At 43.4% G+C, this 26,329-nt stretch overlaps 1 protein-coding gene across 1 annotated transcript in view; it reads left to right on the top strand.

Annotated features, from left to right (window-relative positions):
* Window positions 1–20,634, top strand: part of IZUMO4 (IZUMO family member 4) — a 41,009-nt gene extending 20,375 nt beyond the window's left edge. Inside the window, exons 5-9 of the mRNA XM_030218686.1 lie at window positions 3,640–3,715; window positions 6,059–6,106; window positions 6,970–6,990; window positions 19,537–19,554; window positions 20,049–20,634. Coding sequence (XP_030074546.1) covers window positions 3,640–3,715; window positions 6,059–6,106; window positions 6,970–6,990; window positions 19,537–19,554; window positions 20,049–20,133 — 248 coding nt within the window. The 3' untranslated portion in view covers window positions 20,134–20,634. The remainder of the gene's footprint in view (window positions 1–3,639; window positions 3,716–6,058; window positions 6,107–6,969; window positions 6,991–19,536; window positions 19,555–20,048) is intronic.
* The last annotated feature ends 5,695 nt before the right edge of the window (window positions 20,635–26,329 follow it).

Raw genomic sequence — 26,329 nt, 5'->3', positions numbered from 1 at the left:
CTAAATTACATGCGGACTGGGTGTATTCTATAACAATGCTCATAGATTTTAGAAACACCCACAACCTGCCCATGGCCGCACCCCTTTTCAACTATGCAACTTAGAATTTACGTGCATCACGTTATAGAATACACTCAGTTCTGTGCGCAAATTCTAACAAATGCCAATTAGTGTCAATAATTGCTTAAGTAGTAATTAATGGTGATGATTGTCTTGTTAACTAATTAAGTAGTGCTTGCAAATGTATTTATTTATTACATTTATACCCCACATTATCCCAGCAACCTGAGTTCAATGAGGCTAACAGTCAAATCCAGAATATAACTGGATTTGCATTCGCAACTTAAGTCATGCTATATAGAGTCCCGGGGTTAACGCCTAATTATTGCCAATTAGCACTAGTTAAGGCCAGTTATTGATAGTTATCGCTAGTTGAGCCAATTAGTTTATGTGCGCAAATGACCCTTTTCCATTACTGTTCTCAATTGCGCTTCTCTCTTTGAGTGCCATTTATAGAATTGGGGTGATTGCACATTCATAGAATGGAATCTGTTATAAAAGGGTTTAACCGACTCTGGCTGCCAGTGGACTTTGAATCTAGTCCTCAAGGCTCCCCTTGAACTACTAACAAGGGCTACAATTAAGGATCTTATATTGAAAGCAGTTTATCTGGCTTGCTGAGTTTCTGAATTGCAAGCGCTTTCCTGTAGGATCAGTTTTTGTGATTCCCAGAAGCAGGAGTTTCAATTTGAACTGTTCCTCCTTCCCAAAGGTGATTTCATCTTTTCACTTAAATTGGACTCTGATGCATCCTTCTTTTCATAGGGAGGATATAGTGCAGAATTTAAATCCTTGATGTTTTTGGATATTTGGCGAACCTTGATTAGATATCTGGAAGAGACTAATGATTTTCAAAGAATTTTTATTTATTTATTTGCTGCATTTGTATCCCACATTTTCCCACCTATTTGCAGGCTCAGTGTGGCTTACAATATGTTACAACGGCAATCACATTAATGGGATAAGAATTTCAGAATATAGATACTGTATAAGACATTGGTGAGGCCCCACCTGGAGTATTGTGTTCAGTTTTGGAGGCCGTATCTTGTGAAGGATGTGAAAAAAATGGAAGGGGTGCAAAGAAAAGCTACGAGAATGGTATGGGATTTGTGTTACAAGATGTATGAGGAGAGACTTGCTGACCTGAACATGTATACCCTGGAGGAAAGGAGAAACAGGGGTGATATGATACAGACATTCAGATATTTGAAAGGTATTAATCTGCAAACGAACCTTTTCCGGAGAGGGGAAGGCGGTAGAACTAGAGGACATGAAATGAGATTGAAGGGGGGCAGACTCAAGAAAAATGTCAGGAAGTATTTTTTCACAGAGAGAGTGGTGGATGCTTGGAATGCCCTCCCGCGGGAGGTGGTGGAGAGGAAAACGGTAATGGAATTCAAACATGCGTGGGATAAACATAAAGGAATCCTCAGTAGGAAGGGATCCCCAGAAGCTTAGCCGGCGGTGGGAGGCAGGGCTGGTAGTTGGGAGGTGGGGATAGTGCTGGGCAGACTTATACGGTCTGTGCCCTGAAAAAGACAGGTACAAATCAAGGTAAGGTATACACAAAAAATGACACATGTGAGTTTATCTTGTTGGGCAGACTGGGTGGACCGTGCAGGTCTTTTTCTGCCATCATCTACTATGTTACTATGTTAAGGTGCATAAGAATATCATGGCAATCATATTAACGGAATAAGAATTTCAGAATTGTTACAAATAAGGTTCATAAGAATATCATGTAGGATAGGAGTGGATAAATAGATAAAACATAACATAATGATATCAGGACAAGATATAATATACAGTAATGAGGATGTAATTAAAATAAACAAATTAGAAGAGTTCCATAATAGTTGTATCTGGTGTAGTTTAGGAGTCAGTTCGTTATGGGGGATCCTTTTTGTACGTCTTTTTGAACAAGTAAGTCTTCAGTAATTTCCGGAAAGTTGTCAAGTCGTGTGTTGTTTTTATGGTGATCGGTAATTCATTCCATAGTTGTGTGCAGATGTATGAGAAGCTAGATGTATGTATATATTTGTATTTAAGTCCTCTGCAGTTGGGATAATGGAAGTTTAAGAAAGTACGTGATGAACTTTTGTTGTTTCTCTCTGGTAAGTCTATTAGGTCTGACATGTAAGATGGGGCATCTCCATAAATAATTTTATGAACTAAGGTGCAAATTTTGAATGCAATTCAATCTTTTAGTGGGAGCCAATGTAATTTTTCTCTAAGGGGTTTAGCACTTTCATATTTCATCTTTCCGAATATCAGTCTAGCTGCGGTGTTCTGGGCAGTCTGGAGTTTCTTAATGGTTTGTGCCTTGCATCCCGCATATAAGGAATTACAATAGTCCAAATGACTCAATACCAATGATTGCACTAGTTTGAGGAATGTCTCCCTTGGGAAGAAAGGTTTCACTCTTCTAAGCCTCCACATTGCATAGAACATTTTCTTAATAAGTTATTCATTTTATATGGGAAGAACAACTAAAAAGATGCCTCTGAAACAGGGGTTCTCAATCCAGTCCTTGGGACACACCTAGCCAGTCAGGTTTTCAGGATATCTACAATGAATATGCATGAGATAAATTTGCATGTGTTGCCTCTACTATATGCAAATTTGTGTCATTCATATTCATTGTGGATATCCTGAAAACCTGACTGGCTGGATGTGTCTCTAGGACTGAGTTGAAAACTCCTGCTCTAAGGTGATGAGAGCGTGCTGTTTGAAGCAGATGATTTCTTTGTGATATATACTTTCAGGCAAGCAACTTCCCTTGTCCTTGAAGGCAGTGACGTAGCTAGGTGGGGCGCCAGGGGAGCGGCCGCTTCCCCAAACAGAGTTCTGCTGGCGCCTTTTTTTCTCGTCGTGTTGCATTGAAAATGTGCGCCAGCACTTTCCACAAGGGGAGTGGAGATGTCCTGGGCAGAGCTTAGACTGATCTCCCCACTGGATATTTGCAAAGCAGCAACTTGGTCCTCTCTCAAGATACTATCATCTGAATGTTGCTACTCTGGAGGAAGCTACCTTTGGAGTTTTGTGGTAGGGGTATCTGAATTCCTTCCTAATTGAACAGTGCTTTGTTACATCCCTCACTTCTTGGACTGATCTAGTGGATGCTAAGGAAGGAGAAATCTTACCTGCTAATTTTCTTTCCTTTAGTTCCACAAGATCTGTTCAGCTTCTTGTCCTCCTTCAGATATGTAGATTGGTTTGCTGTAGTTTGCCTTCCTGAAGGTTAATGTTCTTCTTTTTGAATCTTGTGATGCCTTTTCTGTTTTAAGTTTGTTTTATTTTCTTCAGGAATGAAGGTTCATTCATAGTTATGCTTTACAAGGATGCCACTGCTGAGGAGCTGCACAGTATCCTTGTAGAGCAGAGCACACTTCTGTAGTTTTCTATCCACTTCCTGGACTGATTTGGTGGGGCTAAATGAAAGAAAGGTAAGATCTAAATTCTCCATCTTTAACTGGTAGTGCCAGCTTCAGTGGTAACAGCAGTAGTAAAGTGTGAACAAATTTTCCTTCTCTACTCTGAAACCTAACTTGTTTCTTAATTTTCCTTTTTATGTTGCAGGGATTTACGAATATGACACAATCTCCTGCATCTCTTGTAATGCTTCTGTAGCCACCTGCTTTGGATACAACTGTGGGTAAGAGAACCCTGCCTAGAAGCCAGAAACTGGGCACTGTGGCATCATAGGAACCAATTTTCTAAATGATTGGGGAGTAATAGATACCACTTTGGAGATAATTGAGCAATTCTAGCAGTGCTTAAGCACCCACAGAGCTTGCACCTATGCACAGCATGGCTCTAGGGTTTAAATTAGATTAGATAGTTTTATATTCTGTTTCTTTATACGTTTGGAATAACCAGATGGGAAACATCACATAGAAGAAAATAGTATTGAGAGGTTCAGAGAGCAGAGTTTATTACATGTTCACCACCTCCAGTCCTGTATATGGTGACCTTAGGTAATTGCATATAGGGAGACAGTGAATGATTAACAGAGGAAACTCCCTGCCTCCACAGAAACACAATCAGCCACAAGAACAGGTGACAGAAAAGAGAAGGTGTTATTACAGGAAGAAAAACGTTAGCAAAAAAAAAAAACAGGCTTGAAGTCCTGTTCAGGAGATTTATGAAAAACATGTTAACTGGACAGTTGCATCCATTTTATTCCTAAATATTTGTCCTGTTCTGATTCTGTATGGCATTGAATATGAGCTCCCAGACCCAGAGGCCATCATCTGGTGTTATCATATAGAGATTTGTTTATTTTTTTTTATTATTTTAAATCTCGTTATCAAAGTCCACAAAAATAAGGGCAAAAAGAAAAAAAGCCACACACACACAAAAACAATCTCTCATGTGGTACGTTTTCAATAATCCCCCCAAGCCCCTTCTCCCAATGAGTCAGCAAATTACAATTGCAAGCCCAAGAGTCACCACGTTATGTGGAGATCTGTAAAAACTGACTTTCAATTAGGGCTATATGTTAGACGCCATGTGCACCAAGTAGGGCTTGCAAGACAAGGAATAGAGGGGTCGATGCAGAAAGCTACCGTGGGCCTAACCGTGTGGTTGCCATGCATTGAATGCAGATTGTTAACGACAAGCAGTGCAGAAAGGGATTGAGCACAGAATATATGGCTGCACATTGCATTAAAATAAATGCTAATGGGAGAGGAGGGGAGAGCTTCTGGAGTTGAAGAGTGGCTCTGAAGGGTTTGCTCATCTTACAGGAGGGTTTGCTGAGCTTCCCGTATGTCCCGGGAACATCTTCCGGTCCTGTCTACATCATCAGGGCTGGACCAATCTTGAGGCCATAAGTCCACAGTCTTCAGCATTTCGGAGGAGAGGAGGGGAGAGCTTCTGGAGTGGAAGAGTGGCTCCGGAGGGTTTGGTCACCTTACACGAGGATTTGCTGAGCTTCTTGCGCGTTCCGGGAACATCTTTCAGTCCTGCCTACATCATCAGGATGGGTCTAGAGGACATAAGCCCCACAGTCTTCAGCAGTTCAGAGGAGGGGAGAGCTTCTGGAGCGGAAAAGTGGCACTGGAAGGTTTGCTTGCCTTACTGGAGGGTTCACTAAGCTTCCCGTGTGTCCTGGAAACATCTTCCAGTCCCGCCGATGTCATCAGGGTGGGACCTGCAGTCTTCAGCAGTGTTCAAGGTTCATGGAGAGGATTTCATACCTGCTTTTGAGATTTAACTGCCAGTTTTGTCTTCTTTTGCAACCAGAAAGAAGCATCTACAAGGTTCAAAGGCAGGTGGGAGATAACAGACGTGTGCACATATCTTAACAAAACTGAAAGTGAGAGCACACATTGACACCTATTCAGTGCCTAAATATGAGCGTTGTAAACATTTTTTGCATGTAAGCAATTTTTGAGAAACTCATACTTAGGCACCAATGTGTACTGAAGTTTTCAACTTTTGTTTGGACACATGCACAAGTAGTTCGCCTTACCTCAAAACCTTTGTGTGCATGTGTCTGGCACCCCCCACTCCCCCTTTAACCGCAAGGTTTCTGTGCACTGAAAGGGTCCTTTTACAAAGGCATGTAAGGGCCTACTCGCATGCGGTATGTGTCAAATCGGCATTACCGCCCGGCTAGTTCGTGCGCCTGGCAGTAGTTCCAAGTTTGGCACATGGCAAAAACCTGTGGTAGAGAACAATTTTCTATCGCGGAGGCGTTCCCGGTAGTAATTGGCCACACGTGGTTGTACTGCGAGCCTTTCTGCATCGGCACCCATGAAGTTTTTTTTAGATGTATTTATTCATAGATTTGGCTCTGGGGGGAATTTTTCCTGCTTGGGCTTGAAGTAATGTACTACAGCACTTTCTGTTATTAAAAGTGACTTCACTTTTCAGCTTCTTTCAGCCATTTGCTGTGTAATGAGGGACACAGCAGAACATGATCTGCAATGGCCTCATTTATACAGCATCACTTCAAGATGTGCCTTCCTAATATTTAATTTTCTTGTTACAGAACATCAGAAGAATGGGAAGCAGCTTTGGAGAGTCTTCCCAAATATATGTAAGTCTGATACTTAAGATGGGTAGTTTAGTAGACTTGTTAGTCCACTTTAAAGGTAATGGACTAGATTCTATATATCACGCCTAAAACATTGGCGTATTCTATAAAGTACACCTAAATAAGCCTAAATGTCCGCTTGGTTTATAGAATATGCTGAGCACCCATCTGCATGACTAAATTTAGTTGCGAGCAGTTACACCAAGTAAAACTTGGTATAAATGCTGATACCTAAATTACCCGTGGACTTGGGTGTATTCTATAACAACGTGCATAGATTTTAGAAATGCCCATGACCTGCCTGTGCCACACCCTCTTTTCAACTATGTGACTTAGAATGTAAGCGCATCGTGTTATAGAATACACTTAGACAGTTCTGCGTGTAAATTCTAATTAATGCCAATTAGTGTCTGTAATTGCTTAAGTGGCAATTATTGGTGCTGATTGACTTGTTAAGTAATTAAGTAGCATGCGCAAATCCAGAATACGACTGGATTTGCGAATGCAACTTAAGTCGTGCTATGTAGAATCCAGGAAGAATGGAAAATAAAGGTGATACCTTTTTTATTGGACTGACTTAATATATCTTTTGACCAGCTTTTGAAGTCAGAGCCCTCTTCTTTAGATTAGTGTAAGTGCTAACGGTTTGCATTATCCAATATAGATCATTATCAGCCAGTTTGCATGTGGAGGTACCTATTTATTCCATCGTCATACGATAAAGCCTCAATAATTTAGCTAAAGAATCCATCACAAGTCAAAGTGTCTAGATCTTTGCCAGTGGCAAAATCTTGCCCTTTGTGTGTTATTTTGTACCTTTGAGGGTTTACCTAGTAATTCTTGCTGTGTTTGTGTTTCACTTCCAGAAAGCTGATGACTATGGGAATGTAAGTTTCTTATTTCTTTGCTTGTATATAGTAACATAGTTAATGATGGCAGATAAAGACCTGAACAGTCCATCCAGTCTGTCCAACAAGATAAACTAATTTTACATGGTATGTAATACTTTGTATGTATACCCGAGTTTGATTTGTCCCTGCCTTTCTCAGGGCACAGACCGTAAAAGTCTGCCCAGCACTGTTCCTGTACTAAAACCTCTGAAGCTAACGTCGAAGCCCCTTAAAATTTACACTGCAGCCCATCCATATCTGTTCAGTCACGATCAGGGCACAGACCGTAGAAGTCCGCCCTGCACCGGTTTTACTCTCCAAATACCGGCATCGCCACCCAAACTCCGCTAAAATTCCGTAGATCCGTTCCTTCTAAACAGGATTCCTTTGTGTTTATAGGAGTAGTGCAGAAGCGGAGCCAGGTTGACGGCGCGGGGGGAGCGAAAGCGGCGCGAGAGCGGACTTCCGCCGGCATTGACGCACATTTTCAATGAAACACGACGAGAAAAAAACCGGCGATCTTTTAGAATGGTTGTCTTAGTTTGCTTTCCTATCAAATTGATGGAGTTCTTTTATGTTTGCTTTTATTATGATTTTTTATGTTAATATGTAAACCGTTCTGTTTTGTAAACACAATTTGAATCGGTATAGTAAAATGAATAAACGATAAACAATGATAAACTCCATTTGGGGGAGCGGCCACTCCCCTGGCGCCCCATCTAGCTACGCCACTGGAGTAGTGTTAACATTTCCCATGCCAGAGCTGCCCTACTGTCTTATTTTAAGAATGTAAACCTAAGCCCCGCCCACTCCCTCAGTGGCAATGCTGTGCACTGTCATACAGAAGGTTTGGTTTGATCAGCATTGGGTTTTCTAATCCCCAGGTCAGTTAGGGAGGTGGAGGCAAAATTCACAGAGGCATAGCAGAAAGTCGTGGAGGGGCAAAATAGAACGGGGATGACCATCTCTAAGGGTGCCCATCTCTAAGAACGTCCTGGCGAAGGGGTGGGGAAACCCGTATTATCGAAACAAGATGGGTTGGGGACGCCCAAATCTCAACATTTAGGTCAACCTTAGAGATGGTTGACCTAAATGTTGAGATGGTCAACCTAAATGTTTCGGTTTTCGGCCATAATGGAAACCGAGGACGCCTATCTGAAAAACGACCAAATCCAAGGCATTTGGTCGTGGGAGGAGCCAGCATTCGTAGTGCACTGGTCCCCCTCACATGCCAGGACACCAACCAGGCACCCCAGGGGGCACTGCAATGGACTTCAGAAATTGCTCCCAGGTGCATAGCTCCCTTACCTTTGGTGCTGAGCTCCCCAACCCCCACTCCCCACAACTGTACACCACTACCATAGCCCTAAGGGGTGAAGGGAGGCACCTACATGTGGGTACAGTAGGTTTCGGGTGGGTTTTGAAGGGCTCACATTTACCAGCACAAGAGTAACAAGTAGGGGGGGTGGGCCTGGGTCCGCCTGCTTGAAGTGCACTGCACCCACTAAAACTGCTCCAGGGACCTGCATACTGCTGCCATGGAGCTGGGTATGACATTTGAGGCTGGCAAAAAGTATATATATATATATATTTTTTTTTTTTAGGGTGGGAGGGGGTTGGGGACCACTGGGGGAGTAAGGGGAGGTGATCCCCGATTCCCTCTGGTGGTCATCTGGTCAGTTTGGGCACCTTTTTGAGGCTTGGTCGTGAAAAAAAATGGACCAAGTAAAGTCGACCAAATGCTCGTCAGGGACACCCTTCTTTTTTCCATTATCGGCTGAGGACGCCCATCTCTTAAGAACGCCCCAGTCCCGCCTTTGCTACGCCTCCGACAAGCCCCCGTGAACTTTGGTCGTCTCCGCGACGGACTACAGTTGAGGGCGCCCAAAATCAGCTTTCGATTATGCCGATTTGGGCGACCCTGAGAGAAGGACACCCATCTCCTGATTTGTGTCGGAAGATGGGCGCCCTTCTCTTTCGAAAATGCCCCTGATAGTCATCACTGAAGGGTGGTACCTGAAATCCCAGATTAAGACCAAGAAAGGGAAGTGATTGTTAAATAGGGAAAATCCATGACTGTTTACAAACCAAGACTTATGGCACCAGATCCCAGCATGGATTCCTGTTGAACTGGAGACTGAAAGGTACAGGAAGAAACTACAAGGTCAAACAATTTAAAAAAAAAAAAAAAAAGTCTATGAACCTCTGCTACAATCAGGCAGTGGGACTTACTGAAAAATGTCAGCACATCAGTGATTCCCAAACCTGTTCTCGGGGAAAACCCAGCCAGTCAGGTTTACATAAGAACACAAGTATTGCCATACTGGGACAGAACAAAGGTTTCCAACAGTGGCCGATCAAGGTTACAAGTACCTGGCAAGATCCCAAAACAGTAAAATAGATTTTATGATGTTTATCCTAGAACTAAGTAGTGGAGTTTCCCCAAGTCCATCTTAATAATGGCTTTTGGACTTTTCTTTTAGGAAATTATATCAACCTTTCTCCAAGCTTAAGAGCCCTAGCCGCTTTAGCCTTTCTTCATAGGAAAGTCATCCCATCCCCTTTATCATTTTTGTCACCCTTCTCTGTACCTTTTCTAATTCCGCTATATCTTTTTTGAAATGCGGTGACCAGAATTGCACACAGTATTCGAGGTGCAGTCGCACCATGGAGTGATACAAAGGCATCATAATGTCCTTATTTTTGGTTTCCATTTCTTTCCTAATAATACCTAACATTCTATTTGCTTTCTTAGCCTCTGCCGCACACTGAGCAGAGGGTTTCAAAGTATCATCAACAATGACACCTAGATCCTTTTCTGGTCGGCAACTTCTAATATGGCTTTGTCTCATTAATCTATGCTTATGTATATGCTCTGTAATTTTGTTCTTTATAATAGTCTCTACCATTTTGCCCAGCACGGACGTCAGGCTCACTGATCTATGATTTCCTTGATCATTTCTGGAAACCTTTTTAAAAATTGGCATTATATTGGCTGCCCTCCAATCTTCTGGTATCATGCTTGATTTTAATGATAAATTATATATTACTTACAATAATTATGCAAGTTCATTTTTCAATTCTATCAGTACTCTAGGATGTATATCATTCAGTGCAGGCGATTTGCTACTCTTCAGTTGTCAAATTGCCCCATTACATCTTCCAGACTTAGAGAGATTTGATTCAGTCTTTCTGACTCGTCAGCATCATTTCTGCAGTTGGTATCTCTCCCACATCTTCCTTGATGAAGAATGAAGCAAAGAATTAATTTAGATCTCTCTGCTATGGCCTTGTCTTCCCTGAGTGCTCCTTTTACTCCTCTGTCATCTAGCGGTCCAACTGATTCTTTGGCCTGCTTCTTGCTAACTCCAGACTCCGCTCCTTCTATCTCGCCACACCTTATGCCTGGAATAGGCTTCCTGAGCCATTACGTCTAGCTCCATCCCGTCTAGCTCCATCCCTGGCTGCCTTCAAATCCGGGCTAAAGGCCTACCTGTTTGATGCTGGTTTTGACTCCTGACTTGTAACTTTTATCTTATCCTTATGTGTCCTTCTGTCTGTCCTTCCCTTATCCTTTTTGGTCCTGTCTGTTTGTCCTGATTTAGATTGTAAGCTCTTTTGAGCAGGGACTGTCTTCATGTTCAATTGTAAAGCGCTGCGTACGACTGGTAGCGCTATAGAAGTGATTTATAGTAGTAGTAGTAATATACCTAAAAAGGTTTTTACTATGTGTTTTTGCCTTCAACGCAATCTTCTTTTCAAAGTCTATTTGCAATCCTTATCAACCCTTATGCTGTTTCATATTATTTTAGTCAGATCCTGCTTCCATTTTCTGTCATTTAGTCTTCCTTCCTTCTTTTTTAATACATGGAAAGGTACTTTTGAACAACATCCACGCCTCCTTTTTTGTACTGTACCCAGTGCGTTTTTTCTAGCAAAAAAGGTGTCGGTACTCAAATGCTAGGCCACCCTTCATGGGTGGGGTGATCACTGAAGGACCCACCCCCACAATAGCCAGGACCCTGCAACCAGTCACAGAATCTATGACAAGGCAGAATTGGTGTGTAGAGCCTGAGCTCTTTCATTAAAACTTGGAGTCCATGGGTCAATTTTAGCAGATAATAGAAAAGGTGCTGGTACTCAGCAGCAGCGTAGCGAGGCCGGTTGACACCCGCCGAGTGCACGTCGTCTCTGGGAGCTGCGTCAGCTCCGTTGGTTCCCTGCTTTCTCTGCCCCTGAACAGGAAGTAACCTGTTCCGGGGCAGAGAGAGCAGAGGTAACCAGCGGCGCCGACACCCCCCCCAGCGCGTGCACCCGGGGCGGACCGCCCCACCGCCCCCCCTTCCTACGCCACTGGTACTCAGTACCCCAAGTACCCCCTCAAAAAAAAGCCCTGACTGTACCATTCTTCTCTTTTTTTCATAGTCTCCTTTTTGATTTCCTGTGTGTTTGGCATTCAGTTTTTTCTTATGTTTTTATAGTACCCTTTGTGGGATTTTGACTGAGACAACTTTTTTAATATTTGATTTCTTGGCTTATAAGGTATGTTTTATTTAATGTGTTATACTGAGTACTTGTTTTATTTGCTTCTGTTTTATTTTGGTGGCTTTTGTTCTACATATTCGCTAGTGGACTGTGTTTTATGATTCTCATTTTTTTTTTTTCACTTTTAGTGCTATGTTTCTTGTGTTAGGTTGCTTTCATCTAATACTATTATATATATATATATTTATTTATTTATAGCATTTATACCCCGCTCTTTCCCGCTCAATAGCAGGTTTAGTGCGGCTTACAAGGTATGAGAGTATCACAGAGATAATACAAAGTATGGTACAAAGTATCAGAGAGATAACCCAGTTATAGAGAGTAGGACAATATGATACATGGGGGAGAGGATTGGAATTTGGGCGGTGCTAGTGATGTGGATGTGGATTAGGTTTAAGAATTAACTTGGGTTGTTAGGGTAGGCTTGTTTTGAAGAGGTACATTTTCAGCAGCTTCCGGAAGGATAGATGTTCATTGGTTGTTCGGATGTGTCGAGGTATTGCGTTCCAGAGTTTGCTGCCTATGACGGAGAAATTGGATGTGTAGTAGGTTTTGTATTTGAGGCCTTTGCAGTTCGGGAGATGAAGGTTGAGATATGTTCGAGAAGATTTGGACCCGTTCCTGGCTGGTAGGTCGATCAATTCGGTCATGTAGCTTGGAGATTCGCCATGGAGGATTTTGTGGATCATTGTGTGGGCTTTGAAGTTTATGCGTTCCTTGATAGGGAGCCAGTGGAGTTTTTCACGTAGTGGTGTTGCACTTTCAAATCGTGATTTGCCAAAAATGAGTCTGGCTGCTGTGTTTTGGGCGGTTTGGAGCTTTTTCATGACTTGGGCTTGGCAACCGACGAAGATGCTGTTGCAGTAGTCGGCATGGGTGAGTACTGTGGATTGTACTAGATTCCGAAAAGTTTTCTGCGGGAGTTTATGATTAGCTGTGCCATCTCCCAGTTTTAATTTGTACTCTGTATATCTTTATTTTATATATGTTTTATTTATTTATTTTAGGGCTGTACATTTAACACATTAATAACGATGTTAACGTGCTAAATGTTTAACTAGCATTAACATTTTTAATGCATTCCTGTGTTTCTCCATCCCCCAAATTCAGCCTTGCCCCATCTTGTCTCCCTGTCCTCTCCCACTCCCACTGGCTTACTCATTTTAGATGGTCTGGAGCTCGTGCACTGATCCCCTGCTTCTCTCTTCACTGTGGGTGTAACGGCAGCAAGCAAAAGACAGGCACAGGGACATTCCCCTCTGCGTGTTGCCGCTGGCTGTGCTGGACCCAGAAACAGGAAAAGCCTGATTCTGTTCCCACTCCTTGCTTTCCTCTGTGACTCCTCGTGGGACACTGGTGTTCTCTCAACTTCTGTGTTTTTTTTCTAGGTACGGATAATTGGACATCCGGATGATTGGCATTCAGATAATCAGTGTTCTACTGTATTGCAAAACACCTGTCTGAAAAACTTTATAGGTTAGGGTTAAGAGCCTGTGAATGATTCTTTGTTCGATAGGAAGCCAGTGATATTTCTGGAAGAATGGGTAGACATGATCAGATCTCTTAGCGTGACAGAGTAACTTGATTGCAGTGTTTTCTATCAGCAAGAATCCCTTATAAAATCTTAACATTAGTATACAAAATACACAATTCAGGACTACCTTTATTCCTATTCTGCTTATTTACAACTTATATAGCCTCTTGTTCACTAAGTTAATCACAACAATTTCTTTTGGTGATTCTATCAGATTTGTCTTCAATATTTTCAGTCTTAGGCCCGTCTTTGTGGAATAACCTCCCTTTGAACTTCTGCAATGACTCCTCGTACCTTAGATTAAAAACAGGTCTAAAAACATATTTCCTTGTCTGCCCTCCAGACCGGTCCAGCTGCTGACGCGTGGGTTATACTCAGCTACTAGCATATGGAAACTGAGAGCACAATTTTCTGAACTGTATAATAGCCACATGCTACCTCATAGCCAGCCAGTATGTTCTCAGTCTCCAACAGATGATAGTCAAGCAGCTTGTGCAGTCAGTTGATAGGCCTGAAAGGAGGTAGTTTCCTTCAGTAAACTTTTTTTTTTAGCATTTGCTCTCTTTGTTAAAAAACAAACTGTTCTCTCCCTTGATTTGTTTCTCCGAGGGTGGTGGTCCGTGGGGGCCACTGTGTTCCCCTGAGGTGCAAACCCAGGTGTCCGGGTTCCTCCCCTGCCACCCCTGTCTGCCAGGAGGGCTTTTGTGCCTCAGCCCAGGCTTTTGTCGCGTTCTCGAGGGCCTTGGCATTCTGTCAGGTCCTCGAGGCAGGACTGGAGTTTGTGAGCCCTTGGGCCACTGCCGAGGAGCGGCAGCGGCAGGCAAGACCACCTCGGGACGGGAAACACAGAAGAGCAGTACTGGAACTCTGGACTGGAGTAGTACAAGGCAGGCAACTAGAACAGATGAGACAGGAACAGCTTCACCTGCACCTAGCCACCGTTCCTCCGGAGTTGAGCTCCGAAGTGCAGGCGGCCGGCAGGACTTGCAGGATAAGGCAGGAACTGAAGATCCAGAGGACCCACCCTGGGTCTGGGATACACGAGGGCGACAGGGCACGGAACTAGACTCAGACAGTGTGCTGCTGCACAGCCACTAGCAAGACCCAGAAGACAGACCAAGGAACACAAGGCGTACAGAAGCTAGCAGGAGCAAGGACTAGGGCAGCAACACACTAGGCAGAACGGGGATCCGGGAATACCCACAGGGTACACCCTCTAGCTAGGTGGAGACAGGATACAGGAAATCACCCAGGAAAACACACTAGCCAGACAGATACAAGATTCAGGATATACCCTCAGGATATACAAGCAAGGAAGGCACACAGGCTAGGCAAGGCAGGGTTCAGGGTAAAGAGAGCAAACCAGGAATAACAGGCCAAGGGTCTTGGGCAGGCAGCACAGCAAACAGAGTAACCAGGAAGAACAGGCCAAGGGTCTGAAGCCACAGCCGTTCCCCACACTGAGTGGGGAACCCACAAAGGCTGAGGCTTCGCAAACAGACAGAGAACAAACCCAGACAAAGGCTTCACCTCAACCCAGGGTAAGCCAGGAACAGAGGCTTCACCCCAAACACAGGGTAAGCCAGGAAGGACCTGCAGTCCACAGACAGACAGTGGCAGGGAAGACCCCCCCACGGAAGGACAACAGAGACACAGAAAGAAACTGGGCTGGAACCCAGAGAGAGGCTAAGCAGTAGTGCAGCAGACATTACTAACCTGACCTGGCCTAAGAGCATAACACTTATGCAAAGGCGCTGACTGCAAGCACAGCACTTCCTTATGAAGGCTCTCACTAATGAGTCACCAGCAGCAGGACAGAAGCAGGAAGTACACTGACCCCAAAGAGAGGCTTGACACACATAGGAAGTGAGCCCACAGGAAAGACAAGCAGGAGCCATCTTGGAAGCTGGCACAGAGCCGGTGGCAACCATCTTAGATGCTGGCTCCCTAGAGAGGCATAGCCCACACAGGTGAGGTCTAGTGAAGCAATCAGCCCAGAGACTAGAGACAAGACAAACACAGACAGAAGCCAGCAGAGCTGCTGACCCCCAGAAAGAAGGTAAGGCTGAGGGTGGTCACGGCCACAGACCTGACAGTACCTCCTCCTCAAGACCCCCCTCCCGGTCCCATGGGGGTTTCAGGTGCCCAGGGGTAACTGTGGTGAAATCTCCTGATGGGTTTCAAAACCCAGACATGGATCACTGGACTGGAAGTCCCAAGGAAGTTGAAAACTGGCAGACAGGAGCAGAGCTTGTAAACCGGAGGCTCCTTCGAATCACCGCTGGGCAGACTCAGAAACTTAGATGCAGCAAGAGGAACAAAGTTCAAAAGGAATCCTTCTCTGAGGGAACCCAGACTGAACTCAGGAAGCAAACTGGGACTGGGATCCGGACTAGAGTCAAGAAGCAAACCGGGACTGGGACCCGGGCGGGCGTCAGAAGCTTGACTGGAACTGGAACTCGGCGCGGCCTCAGCATCTTGGCTGGAACTGGAACTTGGAACGGACTCCGCATCTTGGCTGGAACTGGAACTCGGAACGGACTCAGTTTCAGTGTTGATTCCTGTTATTTTACCTGTTATCATTTGCTGTTTACACCCTTTCACTGTTCACAGTTCTACCTTTTTTATGATAATAAACCTAATAGTTTTTTAGCTCTGTTGTCCTGGACTGACTAAGAATCATGGTGGTTTGTGTTCTTGGTCTGTGGGTGTTTGCTAGGATCTGTGGGACCTCTGGGATTGTGGTCCCAGCATCCTTAGAAACCACTGGGGAATAAAATTATGGGTAGGAGTCTCCTCCTCCTCCTACTACTATAAATCATTTCTATAGCGCTACCCACAGGACCCAGCAGGCGGGTGGAAGGTATGCCAGTGTAGGCGCATGTGCACAGGTGTAGGCAGGCCTGGGCAGTGCTTGGTAGAACCCTCCAGGTGGCCACAGGGTTAACCCCATGTGGGTGCTAGAGATAGCGTATAGGCATTATATGACAATAACCCCAAGGCAGTGTTTGTAAGTTTTGGGTATATTGGGTCTAGTATCATTCCGAGTTTTGGGTATGTGTGGATTGGGGAGGAGGGGGGCAGATTCTTGGTTAATATGTGAAATAATTGGTGATCTGAATTAATTGCCCTTCTGTAACTTTTTTTTTTTTTGCTGTATTGATCATTTGGGAATTTACAACCTAGTTTGTTGTTAATCACCAATAAAATAGTTTTCAGCTAAACATATTTCTTTACAAATTCTATGGTATCTAATCTTCATGCCCCTGTGATTCTACTTCTTGCTATGGGTTGTGGTAGAAATTGTAAACACACAGGGATCTCTCTATGGTTTTTGTAATTTCCTTTCTCACTTTCTTTATTATTATTATTTTTTAATGCAAATGTAAACCTCCCAGAAGGTATTACCGATGGACGGTATATCAAATGAAACAAACTTGGAAACTTGGCATCTGGGGGTTTCAGGTTAAATTTTGTCTGTATATTTCTACTTCTAGTTTGTGGTCACTTATCCTGTTAGAGATATTCTGTCTGTATTCCGCATGGGTGACCGAAGTCATAGATTCTGTCTGTAGAGATCTGGAGTAATCAGCTTGTTCAGTTTTCCTATATGTTGATGTTCTAGAGCACCTACATTATTTACAGTGCTGCCTTTTCCTAGGAAGGTCCTTGTTGGTGATGTTACAGAATGATAGTACAAATCTATAGGTCCTGAGTGACTTCTGCAGAGTTGTATAAAAATTCATAATATAATATAAAAATTCATAATATATCCCGCACCCTTGCCGACTTCATTGATTTTAAATTCATGCTTAACTCCTTCCAGTCTGCCCTTTCACTTGCCAAACAGAATTACTTCACCCAATTGACAAATTCCCTTGGCTCCAATCCTCGACTCCTCTTCGCCACACTGAACTCTCTTCTCAAGGTACCTCCGCCCCCTATTCCCCCATCTCTTTCTCCTCAGACCCTAGCTGAGCACTTCCACGATAAAATCCATAAGATTAACCTTGAATTTTCATCCAAACCCTCCCCACCTCTCTCTCCCTTAGTCCTCACCCCTACTCTCCTTCCTCTCCTTCTTTTTCCTCATTCTCTGAAGTGTCTATTGAGGAAACTACCCTTCTTCTTTCCTCCTCTAAATGTACTACCTGTTCCTCTGATCTCATCCCCACTTATCTACTTAACACTATCTCTCCTACTATCATCCCAGTCATCTGTCACATCCTTAATCTTTCACTTTCCGCTGCAACTGTTCCTATGGCCTTCAAACATGCTGTGGTCACTCCACTCCTTAAAAAACCCTCACTTGACCCTACCTGTCCCTCCAACTATCGCCCCATCTCCCTTTCCTCTCCAAATTACTGGAACCGCCGTTGTCTTGACTTTCTTTCTTCGCAACCTATTCTTGACCCACTCCAATCTGGTTTTCACCCTCTTCACTGTACTGAAACTGCACTTACCAAAGTCTCTAATGACCTACTACTGGCTAAATCCAGAGGTCTCTATTCTATCCTTATCCTTCTTGACCTATCTGCTGCTTTTGACACTATACTTCTGGACATGCTGTCCTCGCTTGGATTCCAGGGCCCTGTTCTTTCCTGGTTCTCCTCGTACCTCTTGCTTCGTTCTTTCAGTGTTCACTCTGGTGGATCCTCCTCAACTTCCATCCCACTTTCTGTTGGTGTGCCTCAGGGTTCTGTCCTTGGACCCCTCCTCTTCTCCATCTATTCCTCTTCCCTTGGTACCCTGATTTCATCCCATGGCTTCCAGTACCATCTTTACACTGATGATTCTCAGATCTACATCTCCACCCCTGAAATCTCAACCTCGATCCAGGACAAAATCTCAGCCTGCTTGTCTGACATTGCTGCTTGGATGTCTCAATGCCATCTAAAGCTCAACATGACTAAAATGGAACTTCTCATTTTTCCCCCTAAACCCATCTCTCCTCTTCCCCCTTTCTCTACCTCTGTTAATGGCTCTCATATCCTCCTTGGCTCATAACCTTGGAGTCATCTTTGATTCCTCTCTCTCCTTCTCTGCCCTTATTCAACAGATCGCCAAAACCTGTCGTTTCTTTATCTACAATAAGCCAAATTCGCCCCTTCCTTTCTGAATACGCTACCAGAACCCTTATCCACACCCTTGTCGCCTCTCGCTTGGACTATTGCAATTTACTTCTCACTGGTCTTCCACTCAGCCATCTCTCTCCTCTCCAATCTGTCCAAAATTCTGCGGCACGACTTGTTTTCCGCCAGAATCGTTGTACCCGCACTGGCCCGCTCCTCAAGTCACTTCACTGGCTCCCTGTCCGCTTCCGCATTCAGTTTAAACTTCTCGTACTGACCTTTAAATGCATCCACTCTGCAGCCCCCCACTACCTCTCCGCTCTCATCTCTCCCTACATTCCTCCCCGTGAACTCCGCTCACTGGACAGGTCTCTCTTGTCGCCCTCCTTTTCCTCCACTGCTAACTCCAGGCTTCGCTCCTTTTCTCTCGCGGCACCTTATGCCTGGAATAGACTTCCTGGACCTATACGTCTAGCTCCATCTCTACCTGTTTTCAAATCTATGCTGAAAACCCACCTTTTCACTGCTGCTTTTGGCTCCTAGCCACAATTGCTCTCCCCTTGTCCCTTCCTCCCTTCTCACCCATTACTTCCCTCACCCGTAACTGTCTTGTCTGTCTGTATTATTTAGATTGTAAGCTCTTTTGAGCAGGGACTGTCTCTTTGTATCAGGTGTTCAGCGCTGCGTGCGTCTGGTAGTGCTATACAAATGCTAATAATAATAATCTGCTACTGGAGATGGCTTATGTTGCTGTTACTGAGATGAAACCAGAATCAGACTTTTTGTATGGTGAATTCTATAGGGAAATATCTTAGTTCTACTTTGTATCCAATGATACATGAGGAAGGTTTCTTAGACATCTCACCCACAGCAGATATCTCCACATGTCCTAGATACCGCCTACATACTCCACATGTACAGTCCTGCCCTACATACAAATGCCCAGACCACATATATTCCTACCTCTAATGTCCACTCACACACTGTATCCCAGATACCCCTCAACTTCCAAACACCCCCACCCCCTAACTGGAAGGGACCTGTTCCTGGCCTCTGCTACCCTTGGGAAATATGATGTTATAGGAACCCATCTTAATTTTTGCACCCAAGGCTTATTTAATCCTAGCTATGTCACTAAGAGTAAGAGACACAAAAGTGGCAAGAACCCTTTGAGACCAGAAACTGAGAGCACATAGCCATGTACAATGGCCTTTGTATAAATTAAAAAAAGAAGAAGTTTTAGGATTAAAATATGTGCTGTTTTAACCTTACACAGACCAGAAAACAGAGGCTCCTGACCTCCCAAGGATTGAGCCTGCCTCTCAGAGCACAGATGCTGCAGAACTTTGTCCAACTCAGACAAATCTTAACCTCTTCTTTTCTGTCTTTCAGCTCTCAGAAACCCAACAGGTAAGCTTTAATAAGTTAATGGATTTTGCTGTGTTCCCAGCAGTTGTCCTGACAGGAGGAGATAAGTTCCAAAAGTACTGGGTGTCAACTGTTCTTGCCTATATCAACAAGAGAATTCGCACATCTTGTAATTAATAAGAAAATGCAGACGTTATACTTGTGAGTGGCATAGATGTATGGGAAAGAGTTTAATCTTGAACAGTAAAGCCAGCTGTTTTTAGGATGCAATGTGTTCAGCTGGAATGTAAAATTAATTCCTGGTAGCCACTGGCCAGGCCAATCCAGGTATAGAAAACCTGAATTTTAGGTTAGCTTCTGCTCTAGTTGAGGACCATACTGATTTCCATTAGCTAGAACTAATTTTTGTCTTTACTTCTCAGGAACTTCCCTTTAGCTAGATAAGAGCTGCAGGGGAATTATGATAAATAAAGAATATTCTTATTTTGTAAATTTGTATACAAATAAACTTACTGTTTCTTTTTTGTGTATTGAAGGCTTACAAATTTGTCTGGTAAGTTTTTGGAAAGACAGAATTTCCTGGGACAAAGAAAAAAGTGCTTTTCAAAGTGGCATAAATGACCTGTCCCATCAGCTTATGGAAACTAAATCAGAAATCCTGGATTAACTGATTTGGGGGAATGCTAGCATTGTCCTGAGAATACTGGTGGGTTGTGTGAGATGCACATAGTTTTATGCAAATAATCCTCCAAGGACAGCAATGGAAGTGATCCTGTAGATGGCTACATCCTGCAAGGTGTGACACTGCTATCTGAAGAGATTGTTCAATTTCTGCTTCCTTTTCAAGGGAAGAAATTACACCGGTATGTGCCATGGAATCCTGGCGATTAAGGATTTAGAGACTGACTTTACAATGGCAGATGCTAACAGATCTCCCATGACAATCACAGCTGCCATTCTCACATCAAGGAGAACACTGAGCTGGCTCCTTGACCCTTCACGCTGTTCACCAAATGAAGGAATAGCTAAGATTTGATTCCACAGAAAGTCTGACTGTATATACCTTTTCTATCTTATGGACACTTAACATGTTATTTACTATTTAAGACAAAAATGTGAAAACAATTCCCCTCCTTTAAATAAATATTTTTCAGTTCAGGTCAGTGCTCCATTGTTGCTTTTGAATGCCTGTAAATATGAATGGATGTAATGTGCATATACAGCAAGACTTTAAAAAGGAGACAATTGCCTCTGTTATATGCAAATTTCTTTCATGCATATTCATTGTGGATATCCTGAAAACCTGACTGGCAAGGGGTACTCCAAGACCAGACTTGGAAAACACTGCTGTAGAGTCAGTCTTTAAATATCCAAGCAGATTATTGCAACAGGTTAAAAAAAAAAAAGCTAGCTGTACATTTCCCTCAGAGCTGACAATCCACCAACTAACCCAGGGGACCATGTGCTGCTGCCCATGCCAGTAAACAGAAACACAGAAAATCCCCTTCAAAAGTAAACAAACTTTGGGTTTGTTTAGGTTTTTTTTTTGTTAGATAAACAACCTAGCCTACATCCATATCCCTTAGCCTTGACCGCAAAGACAATTCATGTTCTAACTAGGAATCAGAACGCAGATAATACTGTCCTGTGCCAGTCTGGAGGGACTAAAAGAAAGAAAATTAACAGGCAAGATCTAATGTTTCCTGCTATAGCATCCCTCCAGACTGGCACAGACAAATGGGAAGTACCAAAGCAGTGACCATTAAAGGTAGAATCCCACAAGGCTGCATTTATTATGTATTTATTTCATATTTGTATCCCACCTTATCCTAAAGCGGGTAACAATTGAAACATGCATAAAAGCTGTTAACAAACAACATATAACACATCATAAAAAAATTCTGTCCAAGTCATTTAAATATTGAAAAATATTTCAATCTTCCAAGTAAGTCTTAAAAAAAAATAATGGGTCTTCAGAAGCCTTTTAAATTCCTTGAGATTACCACATAATCTCAGCTGGCCTGGAAGGCCATCCCAGAGAAAAGTTCCAGCAATCAAGAAAGCACAAGCTCTAGTGCCAGCATAATGATAATCCATAAGTGACGGTGAACATAGTTGAACATCTACCTGATGGTGGCGCACAAAGGAATGCAAAGAAGACCACACGGCTGCCTTACAAATTTCCAGAGGCCAAAAGTAGTAACTGAGAGAAAATATTAAATGTACAGAGAAAACGCTCCAGCACTCAGCACCTGAAGCAAGGGCCCTGGGAGGATCGGGGTGGACCCGGGAGTCACCCCGGAGAAGGCTGTGAAGATAGCCAGAAGGGCTGCAAGTCCTCCACAGCACCTGGTGGGAGCATTAGGCACCTTGAGTGAAGGCCCTGAGTGGATTGGAGTGGGCCTGGGAATCATCCCGGAGAAGGCTGTGAAGATATGCAGATGAGCTGCTAGTCCACAGCAGCTGGTGGGAGAGCTGGGTATCTCTCAGCCAAGGAAAGGCTTACCAGGGATTAGGCTGAAGCCAGCATTCCTCCCTCTGAGGGTCATCTGATCTTAGTTAAAAGGCACCTGGAAGCCCTGGGGTGGACATGAGAGTCACCCTGGAGAAGACTGGAGACCCTGTCATCATTGTGGTCTGATGGGAGGAGTTTCTTATTTCCTTGGACTTGACGGAGGTTTATTTGTATATTCCGATATGTTCAGGCCATCAGAGATTTTTTTTTGAGCTATAGAGCAGCAATTTCAGTTTTGTGGGCTACTGTTCAGGCTGGCGACAACAACAGAGAACCTTTTTCAAGGTGAGATGGTGATGGAGGGAGCCTTACGCAGAGAGGGAATCCTGATACACCCTTATCTAGATGATGAGCTGATTTGAACAAAGTCCTTTAAGAAATCAGAGAATCACTTTGAGGCTGGTACAGTTCCTAGAGCAGCTGGTCAGGCTAGTCAATCTGGCCAAGAGCAAACTTGTTCCTATGCAACTGATAGAATCCTAGGAGGCCAGTTCGACACTAAGTAGGGGTGATTGTTCCTTCCACAAGCAAGGATGCAGAAGTTGTAAGCAGAGGTTTGGCGCCTTCTCGTTAGCAGGGCACCTCAGGCTCGAGCTTACCTCCAGGTATTGTGATCCATAGCAGCAGAGGTGGTCTAATGTGCCACGGTTCACATGTCCTCCTCCTCCAGGAAGTGCTCCTTTCACAGTGGTCTTTGCAGACTTAGAAACCAGAGGTGACGCTCCTCTAAGGGGAGGTAAGGAAAAGTTTAGTATAGACTGCAGAGCTGCCACTTGGAACAAGATATGTCTGGAACCTCCAGAGTGGACCATGGTAATGACAAACGCCTGTTTTAAGGGTTGGGGACATAGGTACATAAGTAATGCCACACTGGGAAAAGACCAAGGGTCCATCGAGCCCAGCATCCTGTCCACGACAGCAGCCAATCCAGGCCAAGGGCACCTGGCAAGCTTCCCAAACGTACATTCTATACATGGTGACACAGGTGCTCTAGTAAGAGGAAGCTCTGTGGTCAACAGACTGAAAACCAGAGTGGTGAGGTTGGTGCTGTTAGTTTTTTAGCCATTGGTCTGAGGCAAGGCAACGTGAATGCTGCCTGACAATGAAACAGCAGCAGTGGCCTGTGTTAATCAGCAGGGCAGTATGAAAAGGCACCAGATGACAGCAGAAGTGGCAGTCCTAATTGCCTGGGTACAGAGGCACCTGCTAGATCTGTCAGCAGTATATGTAGCTGGGGTGAACAATATTCAGGTGGATTTTATAAGCAGATATCGTCTAGAGCCAGGGGAGTGAAGTCTAGGTCAGGAAGCCTTCACAAGGCTAGTGAGGTACTGGGGCAGCTGGTGATGTATTTTGATGGCTTCCATGGCCAGTGCCAAGGTGTCCAGGTTCTTTAGTCACAGGAAAGAGTCTCAGTTGGAAGGGATCAATATGTTGGTGCAGCTGTGGCTCCAAGTCCATTTCCTATATGTGCCCCCCCCCCCCACCCATTGCTGGGTCAAGGCATTCCAAAAGATGTGTCAGTGAGGGAGGCCATGCTACAGAGAACTTGTGTGTCTGTGGAGGATCCACTTCAGTTTCCTGACAAGGAGGGTCTGCTGAAACCAGGTGATACATTTCGGATTTAGCTTACCAGTCAGCCAATTCCTTAAAGAAACTCTGTTCTGACAAAGATGATTGTTGAAGAATCTGCTTCACCCCTCTTGATCAGACTCCATTGGCGCCCAGTAAAATTACGTAATGGAATAAACTGTTTGCAATTACTACAGTCTTCATGGAGTGTTTGACGTCTTGTTGACCACCTTACTTCACTGAAACAAGTTAGGCATGTCACTGGCAGTTTTCAATAATCTGCAGGTGCAATTTTATGTGCCACGAGTGAAACTAGATGCGTAAGATTGTAGAATTAGGGGTTTCCAGAGAGATGTGAAAATCTTCCTGTGGTTCTCACCAAAAAGAGTGGAGTATCTTAAGAGTTAACACTGCAGGCTGAGAACCATGGACGTGTGGTTCTAATCCCACTGTGGTTCTAAGTGACCTCCTCCTCCTCCCCCCACCCCCCCATATACACCCAATCCTCCATTGCCTCAGATGTAAACTTAGACTGTGAGCCCTCTAGCGACAGGGAAATACCAACTGGTAACCTAAATGTAACATGCCTTGAGCTACAAGTGGAAAAAGGTATATTGTGATTACAAAATGGGCAGTTTTGAAGTGAATTATGAGGAGTGCAATACAATAATGAATTGATCATAACATAAATGTATAAAATGTTGAATTAGATTTATGTTCTTAACTGAAAGAAGTTGATTAAGTGATGGTTTAATTAATTTTTACATATTAAATGGAAATAATTAAGGGCTTTTTATTTTTATTTTACAAAGCCACACTAGCAATTCCTGCACAGTAAATGAGAGGAATTACATTCAATTCCTATGGGCTTCCTCTCATTTGCCAATATGTATTATAGTTGGGCTGAGGCATTATAAACCAAAACTGATCAATTAATTGACAAACTTGGAATGCACAACTAAATTGATAAAGAGATTTGAAAATTATTCTTAGGAATTGTTAAATGAATTGATTTCTATGAACAAAGAGATTACGAAGGATGGGTAGAATATTTTATGAATAAGGTATTTACATAATCCATGAGTTAGAGGCTATATAGGTCTGTGGGATAAGCACATTGATGATTTAACTTTATCAATGAAAAACAATGTTTAAAATTTTTCAAAATTGGCAATACCAAATAGACCATGTAATCCCAGGCACATGGACTAATCTGGAGGAACTATGTTTGAGAAAAAAAAAAAAGGAACATTAGCAGAGAAGATCTAATTTCTCCTTTGGAGGTAACATGGTAACACACAACAGTTGTCCATTTCCAGTGGCTTTTGACTGCAGCTTCATGTCTTTTTCTTTGCAGTTGTTGGGAGTATCTCGGACACATCTCTTCCCTTTTTCACTCTGAAGCGAGACAAATGTGTTGCCAAAGTTTTGCCATTCTTCAGCCATAAGAAAGCACACTAAGGGGCTAATTTTTGAAATAGAAAAACATCTAAAAAGTGGCATAAAGCAGCATTTGGACATTTGTTTTCTCCAAAATGTCCAAATCATTTTCCAGACATTTTTCTATGTAGTTTGTCCAAATCTCAAAGGGGCTTGTCATGGGCATTCCTAAGACCTGGACTTTTCTCAGCCATACAACTACACCATTCTGAGCTAGACCTGTTTTAACAAAAACTAAGCCACAAAAAAGTACCCTAAATGACCAGATGACCATTGGAGGAATAAAGGAATAACTCCCCCCCCCAGTGGTCATTGACCCTCTCCCACCCCCAAAAATATAAATAACAGTACATACCAGCCTCTACTACAGCCTCAGATGTTATAGCCATCTATTAGAGCAGCAAGCAGGTCCCTGGAGTAGCATAGTGGTCAGTGCAGTGTACTATGAAGGAGACCCAAGCCCATAATCTACTCTGTTACACTTGTGGTGGAAAGTGTGAGCCCTCCAAAACCCACTAAAAACCTACGTACCAACATATATGTGACAACCTGCAGACATAAGGGCTATTGTACTGGTGTACAGTTGGGTACAGCAGGTTTTGGAGGGCTCACTATACAATATAAGGGAGCAACAGTGAGATGTGTACTTGGGAGCTGTTAGGTGAAGTCCACTGCAGTGCCCCCCACTAGGGTGCCCCACTGCTCTGCTGGGATGTCTGTGTGGCCAGTCTTCTACAAATGCTGGCTCCTACATCCCAATGGCTTGGTTTTGTGCGTTTTTCACATGAACATTTTTTTTTTTTTAATGGACCAAAAAGATAAATGCACAGAGCATAGAAACATCGCACAAGTTGCCATTTTATTTTATTTTTTTTTTTTGGGGGGGGGGGGGGGGGGGGGACATTTTGCCATTTCGAAAATTGCTATATTTGCTATTCAGACTCTGGACATTTTGAGCCAAATGTCCAAAGTCAGATTTAGACATATCGAAAATGCCCCTCTACATCCTTTAACGATGGACATGACAAGGTACAGTGCGCTTCTTTGGGCAGAATGGCGTGTCTCCACATTCAAAATGTAAAGGTTATTGCACTCATACATGTTAACATTAGAAGCTAGGTTCTGCTGATTACAGTACCACACTATAAAATATACTTTATTTTGAGCAGATACTGTTTGTCTTGTATGTTCAACAACTATTCACATAGTTATGCTTTTAAAAAATTCCATACACTAGTTTAGTGTGGGTTCCAAGAAAAAAAAAATCAAACATGATAAATAAGAACAAAA

This window comes from Microcaecilia unicolor, chromosome 11 (assembly GCF_901765095.1).
Source record: "Microcaecilia unicolor chromosome 11, aMicUni1.1, whole genome shotgun sequence".
NCBI lineage: Eukaryota > Metazoa > Chordata > Amphibia > Gymnophiona > Siphonopidae > Microcaecilia > Microcaecilia unicolor.
Note: the sequence above shows the minus strand (reverse complement) of the source record. Positions and strands in the feature narration are given on the sequence as shown.